Raw genomic sequence first — 9,506 nt, forward strand, 5'->3', positions numbered from 1 at the left:
AGCTCAACATTTAAGTTGCTGATGACCTGTTTTAACATAAACTAACGTTATTCAACTGTGATTCATAGTTGTAACTACTGTTATTATTTCCTTGTTGTCTTCAGATGAGTTCTAACCCAAAGAGCCACAAGGCAATGGGAGAGGGGGAGTGGATGGTGAGACTTAAGAAATTTGCCAGCTCTGGGGTTTGGCCTGCTGGAGGAGGCAACAGACCAGCCCCGAGGCAGCGCAAATGGCATGACCTCTACCAGAAGGTAAAGTAGAGCAAAATATCCACCTATTACTTATGACCATGCATATCACTAGATGAGAAATAGTCATTCTGATGGTACAGATTGTATTAATCTGACCATGGACTGTACACTGAGTGTCTCACTCCAGGCTGAATAAAATACTGATTGTTTCAGATTGAGAAATGCCCCATGCAGGCCCGTGGACAGACCAACCTCTTTGGAGGGTCCATAGCCTGTAGTTGTGGATTTCACACTGTTAAGGTGAGCATTAGAAAAATCACAATCCCGCATATCTGTTTACATTGCTGTTATGCTGTTGCTGTTACAGCACATGTCATAATGCTGTTGTTTTAGCAGCCTGCCACTCCTCTTCCTCCTGCTGATGTCCAGCCTGTGGCCTCAGTGTCAGCCCCTGGTGATAATGTAGCCCAGCGATCTTTCCTGCGCCCCCCTCCAAGTTTAGCATTGGTGAATATTGTTGCAGTAATTAATGTCTTGTATGAATTGTTTGTATGCATCGCACCATAATATTAACTCGTCGTTATTGTTTCTCCTTCCAGTTCACTAAATCCCGATTTGGTGGAGCACAGTCGGCCTCAACAAAGCCAAATTTAGTATCTAGAAGGACTCCCAGTCCTTCTCCTTCTCCTCCATCCCCCCTGAAAGCCCCCGGCCCCGCTCCATCCTCTTTGACGACCACCTCTACGGCCTCCATGAGGACCCCTAGCCCCGCTCCATCCACCCCCTCTTCAGCCTCTGTCAGGACCCCCAGCCCTGCTGTGTACACCAGCCAGGCACTGGCCTCTGTGAGTTTAGCCTTTATTCATTGGTTTGCCTCTGTTGTAGTTTATTTTGTGTGTCCTTTATTTATGCAACAATGGCATTCTTATGTGTTTATAACAGGAGGAGTCTGGAGGAGCTCAGGCAGCCGCTTCTGGAGCTGCAGCTTCATTCTGGTTGCCGGGTGAAATGAGCAAGACCATCCCTGTGCAGGACCAGAGATGGATTGCCAACACAATCTTTCAGACCGGCAAACTACGGCCAGATTTGAAGCTGTGGTACGAGCCCCCTGTCCCTGCCCTCATCTACCACCAGACACCGACACCCGACCGCTTCTTTACCCATCGGCTGATGGTATGGATGCCCTATCACCTGTGGAAGGTGAGGGTGTCCTGCCCAACTTGTGGAAAGCAGCTGACAGGCTACGGTGTCCACAAGAGGGCTCGGAAGGTCCTGGACATCGACAGGTACTACCTGATGGTGACAGAGACACTCAGATGCACTGTGTGTTCTCTGAACTATCTGTCAACCAGTCAGACTGTCCGTGACCAGCTTGACTTGCCACACCAGAAGCTGTTCCGGCTGATCCTGACCCGCAAGTGAGTAAAGCAGATTTTGAAACCTCATACACCACTGAAATTACCCTTCAATAAACATGTAACTAACAAGTGCAACAATAAAAACAAATGAATTTAAATTTTAAAGACAAAATCAAACTTATTTGAATAAATTCTAAATCGTCAAACAAGATCATCAAGGCTATCCCTAATTAGTTTTAAACTACTATGTTAAAATGTTGTTGAAAGCCGAGAGTCATGTTGTCATTAAGGTCTGAGTGTATACATACTGGCCAAGTATATTTATGAGTAATATGTGGAATTATCTTTTTATATTGTTAAATGTGCATGCCCAGGGAAAATATGGCAATTAACATTGTGCTTTATCTGGTCCAATACATTTATTGTACACTGTCACTTTTTTAAATAAACCAATTAATGAAATGAAATATACATTTCAGGTATGCTTGTGACATTCGTGTCATTCGGCTGCTTCGGGACCGGACCCTGGGCAACAGTCCAGCACGACTGGTGAAGCAGCTGAAAGAGAACCATGGGGAGGAATGGCTGAGCCGGTTGGCACACTATCTTGGGGAGTGTGCTGACTTTGTGGATCAACCAAGCCTCTTCCCAGTGGTCTGCCAGGAGCCTCCGGAGCCCATCGACATCCCCTCCAGTCGCTGGCTGCTTACTGTGTACAACAGGGACATCCTCTCCCGCCTGGACCACATTAAGGCCTGCATCACCTCCACATTTGGTTCCATCTTAAAGATGGACTCAACCAAAAAGGTAACAAATACTTGTGTAATAGATTTCCATGCATCTAATATATACTCATACACATCAACATTGTTATCAGTGATAACATTACATTAGCAGCTATTATAAATGTGTGCTGTGTAATAAATCTATATACACTCCCTGCCTTTAGACAATTTAAAAGAATGTGTAATCTTAAGTATTCCTGTTGTCTAATTCCAGATCACAAAGAAGCTGGCCGGCCACGGCAAGGGGACAGCTCTCTGGGTGACCTCGCTTGGCAACGAGGTTGGCCAGATCCTGACCAGTGTCCTGTCCGTGCAGGAGGGTGCTGGACTGGATGCCATGGTGTCTGGGATCATGCAGCGGTACCGCCAGGCAGCTGTTCCACCCCCTGTGCTGCTATATGTGGACTGTGGCTGCTGTGTGAGTGAGGGGGTGACCAAGCTGCAGACCAGGTTTTCAGAGTGGCGAGACCTTCTCATAAGACTTGACATCTGGCACTTCATGAGGAGGCTGGCTGTCGGCTGCACCACAGATGCTCATCCCCTCTACCCCACCTTCATGGGCAGTCTGTCTGCATGTATTTTCGAGTGGGATGCTGGGGACCTCGCTCTGTTGCGGCAGGCAAAGCGATGTGAGCTCAGGCAGGAGGGTGTGCCTGATATCACTGATCGCCTGGTGGACACGCGGATCAGCAAGACAGAGCTGAGCCAATACTGCCGCAGAACAACACGGGGCGAGGAAACCACCATCACCCTCATCGATCGACTGCTGCAAACCCTGGGTGGCGCAAATGGCAGAGACCTCATGGGGGTGCCGCTGCTGGACCAGGTCCGAATTGAGCACATCTGGCGTGTGCAGAAACGCCACGTCAGGTGCATCCAGGACGTGCCAGGTGTGCAGCTGTACACCGAGGTTGGCACCACAACAAAGGGAGGGATCATTTTGAAAAGGTACCGCTGTGCCAGAGGGTCCACATCCCTAGAATCCTTTCACTGCCACCTGAACAGGTTCATTCCAGGTTGGTTCTCTTCTATGTTTGATATTTTAAATAATGAATGTTTTTTTTAATTGATTCATTATTCAGATTGAAAAGCAAAACCTTTTTTCATTGGCATAAATATTTTGATGATTCCCAGGAACCAGTGCAAACACACTGAACTTCCAGCTGTACCTCCTGGAAGGCCTGAACAGGTGGAACCAGGATCGGGGGACTGCGGCGGTGACCACCAGGTCATCGTCTCTCCTCACGTACACCGGGGATGTGGCTCATTGTGTCAACACCAACAGCTTGAAGGTGTTTGGCCGTGCATTTGTGCCAACCTTCAGGCCACCTGCCAAATACACTGGTATGTCTAATTATAATCTGGCTACATAATAGTTTTAGTTTCTGGGTTTTAAGCGTCTTTAAGTAGAACAAGGCTTTATTTGCAAAATGTACACTCATAAAATAATGCAGATACAACTCTGATTTTAAAATGAAATGGTATTTATATAATACATAGTACAACTTGTAATGCATGTGCACATGTTTCTGTTCTTTTTCATAGGAGAGCTGCTTGGTGTTGACTACCTGCTTAGTCAGACTGGACAGCCTCTGAAGTTTCAGCCTGACTCTGAGGAGACAGAAGCCATGCTGGAAGATGTGGATGAGGGCGAAGAAGAAGATGAGGGCTTTGAGGAGGATCAGACACATGACCTTGTTGTGTCAAGTCTCCTTGATGGTCCAAGTTTCTCCTCCTGTCCCTCCTCGGTACCTCCTGCTTCCTCCCTGGCTGCTGCCACCTCACAGCCCGTTATGTCCTCCCTGGTTGCTGCCTCCTCACAGCCCGTTATGTCCTCCCTGGCTGCTGCCTCCTCACAGCCCGTTATGTCCTCCCTGGTTGCTGCCTCCTCACAGCCCGTTACATCCTCCCTGGCTGCTGCCACCTCACAGCCCGTTACATCCTCCCTGGCTGCTGCCTCCTCACAGCCCATTACGTCCTCCCTGGCTGCTGCCTCCTCACAGCCCGTTAAGTCCTCTCAGGTTGCTGCCACCTCACAGCCTGCTGCCCCTACCCATGTTGCTGCCACCAAGCAGCCTGCCACCTCCTCTATGGTTGCTTCCACCTCGCGGCCGGCTACCTCCTCCCTGGTTGCTGCCTCCCCCGAGGATTCAGCGTCGCCTGACGAGTCCGGGGTATGTAAATACATAATAAAGTGTAAAGAAATAAAATCACTGTATCCCACTTTACTGTCCTCAGTTTATGTTACTCATTTAATTTTGTTTTTCTTGTTTCGTATTGCAGGCTGTGGATGACTCTGGTGTGCCAGGCTTGGATAGGGTCGATAGCTTGGCAGAGTGTCTGGTTGAGCTGAGGCTCCAACATTCTCTTGTCCTCTCAAACCAGCAGGTCAGGAGCTTTTATTGTTTTGCTACATTTCCTCTATGTCTTGTCATGCATGTTCACACTTGCATGTTTTTGTCTTCTAATGTGCTGTTTTGTTCCCTCTGCTTAGGTGAGCAATATTGTTGCTCTTTGGCAGAACCTGCTGGACTACGACAAGCAGAGGGTGGTGTTCGCTGCCAGGCATCAGAGCAGGCTGGACACAGGGAGGTTCCGTTCTCCTAAAAAGAGACAGGAGTTCACTCCAGGGGTGGAGAGTGTGAAGAGGCATGCTCTGACCACCCCTGCCCCAATTGCCCAGTGGCCAGATTGCTGCCGCCTGCTTGAGTTGATCTTCATCAGGCTCTGTGCCATCCACCGTAGTCCCAGGAAGAAAGGGGGTGACACAGTCTCTAGATGGGATCTCATCCTGCAGGACTACAGGAAAATTAGGCAGCGCATCCTGGCCAGTGGGACAGTTATGACCACTACCAACCTGCAGCTGGTGGATGTGAGCCACACCACCCTGGTACAGTGGCATAATAAAAGGGTGAAGAGGCAGGACACTGCAGTGATCATGCAGGGGCTGGATTTGCCTAGCCGCTTGTCTGTAGCAGCTAGCCCTCTCCTCCCCGCTAATGTGCGCCCTCCGTCTGCACCCCCTCTGCCAGGCCCAGCTCACCAGTACCACCTGCCTGGCAGCACTGTTGGCCAGGCACGGCTGAAGAGGAAATTTCCGCCTTCAGGTGCAACACAGGTGGCTGTAAACGTGCGTCCACAGCGTCAGCTGTTCCCTGCTCCAGTCCCGGGCCCTCAACTGACAATGCTGGGTCCCATGATGTCACATGGCCCTGTCCTTTTCACTGTTCCACAGGCCCTGGGTGTCACCCTCTCCTCTGCCCCTCCTGCCCCTGCTCCTGCTCCTGCTCCTGTCCGAAAACTGACTCGCAAAGTGCAGCACAACACGTGCAAGAAATGCGGGCAGTTCCGGATTGCAGAGACCGGACACAGCCAGTACAAAGGCATTGTTTACTGCCCCTCTGTAGAGGCTCTTCCAAAGGAGCAGTGGTTGGAGAACATTAAACAAAATCCTAAATGATTATGACTTTTTGGTATGTTTTTGTTTCACCAGTTCAGAAGCCAAAGACCAAGTCATAGATTTGCAATTTTAATATTAATATTGTCTCAGTTCTATTCATTCTTATGGTGAATTTTTAATTACACACTAGGTGGAGCTCGGTGCAAAACATGGTGAGCTTCAATGCAATGCTCTAATAATTAATAATCTAGTTTTTAGTTTAGTTCTAGTTTTTTAATACTAATGTATTAACATTTAAATATATTACACAAGTCTTATAAGTAACGTCTTCAATAAACTCAAGTTTACAAGGGCAACACAAAGACTTTTAATGTGCATATTATACAACTTAATTCTGCCAAGGCCGGGACTCGAACCGGCGCTCCTGTGCATGGCTTTCTCCTCATTAAAAACAAAAAGAAAACAAATTTTAATTAATTCAAAAACACTAACGAAATATACAGCATTTTAAATGCAGCAGGAGTGAGAATGGGGGCTAAATCATTTTGTTTTCATCTCATTTTTTCCCTTTTTCTCTCTTTTTTCCTCTCTTTTCTTCTCCCCCCCTTCTCCCCCCTTCTTCCTTTTCTCCCCCCCCCCGTAACAGACTATTGTTCCCCAGCTTTCCATCCATCTATCCATTCATCCATCTATCTATCTATCCATCTATCTCAATTAGTCAATTTAGTAGTGGATGCTCCACTCCACTTTATAACTTCACTTGATCTTACAAAAGGCTTGTGTACAACTCATGACTGCCCCGGTTGCCATTTTTTGATGGTTGATTGGGCTGAAGTCACATTAAGGATGCTATCAAGTTTCGACAGCATCCCCTTCTCTAACACTGCCTCCCTAGTTTCGCAGTACTGTATTTGTAGACAGCACAATTCGGAAATGCTCTTGGCAGTTTTTGATCCCTCTCTTCAATACTAACCAATTTCTTCTATGATATATCTTACAGGACTTCATGAAACCTTTTGGCATGGTTGTACGCATGACAAAATGCCATTGACTAAATGGGGACGCGAAGTGAAAGCCCATTTCAGGGACCTTTAGAAGCCTGGCTAGCTCAGTCGGTAGAGCATGAGACTCTTAATCTCAGGGTCGTGGGTTCGAGCCCCACGTTGGGCGTTGGATGTTTAGGCAGGGCCGTTACCTTAGATAAACTGGTGATGATATATCTTGTGCTGGTAAACTTACTCTAGAGGGCTTGACCGGAGATAAACCAATGAAAATCTACCATAACCAGTATACTGGAGTCATCTCCATCCTCCACGTTGTAATGCTCTTCTCAACTATCAATGCCTTCGGGGGGTACAAGACAATGTTAAATTGGTTAACGGTGTTTTGTTGTGATATGTTGGTGCCCTAGAGGTTTGCTGGGGTTCATACTTTGCTGATTAACTCGTCAAAAATTCCCCTGCAGTTTAGGCACATTTACGATGTTTAGCTGACACGTTTACTTTGCTTGAAAGCTCAAGTCATGACGTCACATAAACAATGTTCAGCTGCCCTGGTTGGCTTTGTTTACAAGCTCAAGTCATAGCATCACATTTACAATGTTCACTTGCCCTGCTTTGCTTTGATACAAAGCGCAAGTCATGACATCACTGGTGTAGTTTGCTTTGATAACAGTTTGGGCACATTTACGATGTTTAGCTGACACGTTTACTTTGCTTGAAAGCTCAAGTCATGACGTCACATAAACAATGTTCAGCTGCCCTGCTTTGCTTTGATACAAAGCGCAAGTCATGACATCACTGGTGTAGTTTGCTTTGATAACAAGCTCAAGTTCTAGAATCAAATTTAGAATGTTCAGTTTCCCTGCTTTTCTTTGAAACAAAATTCAAATCATGACATCATATTTACAATGTGCAGATGCCCTATATGGCTTTGCTAAAAACTCAAGTCAAGACATTGTATTTAGAATTTTTAGCTGCCATGAGTTTCTATCTATCTATCTATCTATCTATCTATCTATCTATCTATCTATCTATCTATCTATCTATCTATCTATCTATCTATCCATCCATCCATCGATCCATCCATCCATCCATCCATCCATCTATCCATTCATCCATCTATCTATCTATCCATCTATCTCAATTAGTCAATTTAGTAGTGGATGCTCCACTCCACTTTATAACTTCACTTGATCTTACAAAAGGCTTGTGTACAACTCATGACTGCCCCGGTTGCCATTTTTTGATGGTTGATTGGGCTGAAGTCACATTAAGGATGCTATCAAGTTTCGACAGTATCCCCTTCTCTAACACTGCCTCCCTAGTTTCGCAGTACTGTATTTGTAGACAGCACAATTCGGAAATGCTCTTGGCAGTTTTTGATCCCTCTCTTCAATACTAACCAATTTCTTCTATGATATATCTTACAGGACTTCATGAAACCTTTTGGCATGGTTGTACGCATGACAAAATGCCATTGACTAAATGGGGACGCGAAGTGAAAGCCCATTTCAGGGACCTTTAGAAGCCTGGCTAGCTCAGTCGGTAGAGCATGAGACTCTTAATCTCAGGGTCGTGGGTTCGAGCCCCACGTTGGGCGTTGGATGTTTAGGCAGGGCCGTTACCTTAGATAAACTGGTGATGATATATCTTGTGCTGGTAAACTTACTCTAGAGGGCTTGACCGGAGATAAACCAATGAAAATCTACCATAACCAGTATACTGGAGTCATCTCCATCCTCCACGTTGTAATGCTCTTCTCAACTATCAATGCCTTCGGGGGGTACAAGACAATGTTAAATTGGTTAACGGTGTTTTGTTGTGATATGTTGGTGCCCTAGAGGTTTGCTGGGGTTCATACTTTGCTGATTAACTCGTCAAAAATTCCCCTGCAGTTTAGGCACATTTACGATGTTTAGCTGACACGTTTACTTTGCTTGAAAGCTCAAGTCATGACGTCACATAAACAATGTTCAGCTGCCCTGGTTGGCTTTGTTTACAAGCTCAAGTCATAGCATCACATTTACAATGTTCACTTGCCCTGCTTTGCTTTGATACAAAGCGCAAGTCATGACATCACTGGTGTAGTTTGCTTTGATAACAGTTTGGGCACATTTACGATGTTTAGCTGACACGTTTACTTTGCTTGAAAGCTCAAGTCATGACGTCACATAAACAATGTTCAGCTGCCCTGCTTTGCTTTGATACAAAGCGCAAGTCATGACATCACTGGTGTAGTTTGCTTTGATAACAAGCTCAAGTTCTAGAATCAAATTTAGAATGTTCAGTTTCCCTGCTTTTCTTTGAAACAAAATTCAAATCATGACATCATATTTACAATGTGCAGATGCCCTATATGGCTTTGCTAAAAACTCAAGTCAAGACATTGTATTTAGAATTTTTAGCTGCCATGAGTTTCTATCTATCTATCTATCTATCTATCTATCTATCTATCTATCTATCTATCTATCTATCTATCTATCTATCTATCTATCTATCTATCTATCTATCTATCCATCCATCCATCGATCCATCCATCCATCCATCCATCTATCCATTCATCCATCTATCTATCTATCCATCTATCTCAATTAGTCAATTTAGTAGTGGATGCTCCACTCCACTTTATAACTTCACTTGATCTTACAAAAGGCTTGTGTACAACTCATGACTGCCCCGGTTGCCATTTTTTGATGGTTGATTGGGCTGAAGTCACATTAAGGATGCTATCAAGTTTCGACAGCATCCCCTTCTCTAACACTGCCTCC

General features: G+C 45.7%; 2 protein-coding genes across 2 annotated transcripts; both read left to right on the top strand.

Annotated features, from left to right (window-relative positions):
• Nucleotides 1-1,051: 1,051 nt before the first annotated feature.
• LOC311011014 (uncharacterized protein) lies at nt 1,052-2,446 on the top strand (the record flags this gene model as incomplete). The annotated part of the gene is made up of 2 exons (XM_084005702.1): nt 1,052-1,612; nt 2,032-2,446. The coding sequence occupies exons 1-2, from the start codon at nt 1,203-1,205 to the stop codon at nt 2,444-2,446; spliced, it is 825 nt and encodes a 274-aa protein (XP_083861828.1). The 5' UTR covers nt 1,052-1,202.
• A 12-nt stretch (nt 2,447-2,458) lies between these two features.
• LOC311011025 (uncharacterized protein) lies at nt 2,459-5,797 on the top strand (the record flags this gene model as incomplete). Its single annotated transcript, XM_084005714.1, has 6 exons — nt 2,459-2,467; nt 2,552-3,353; nt 3,472-3,681; nt 3,883-4,511; nt 4,621-4,725; nt 4,832-5,797. The coding sequence occupies 6 exons, from the start codon at nt 2,459-2,461 to the stop codon at nt 5,795-5,797; spliced, it is 2,721 nt and encodes a 906-aa protein (XP_083861840.1).
• Nucleotides 5,798-9,506: the final 3,709 nt, after the last annotated feature.

Source organism: Eutrigla gurnardus (genome assembly GCF_963514095.1).
Source record: "Eutrigla gurnardus genome assembly, chromosome: 1".
In the NCBI taxonomy this organism is placed as follows: domain Eukaryota; kingdom Metazoa; phylum Chordata; class Actinopteri; order Perciformes; family Triglidae; genus Eutrigla; species Eutrigla gurnardus.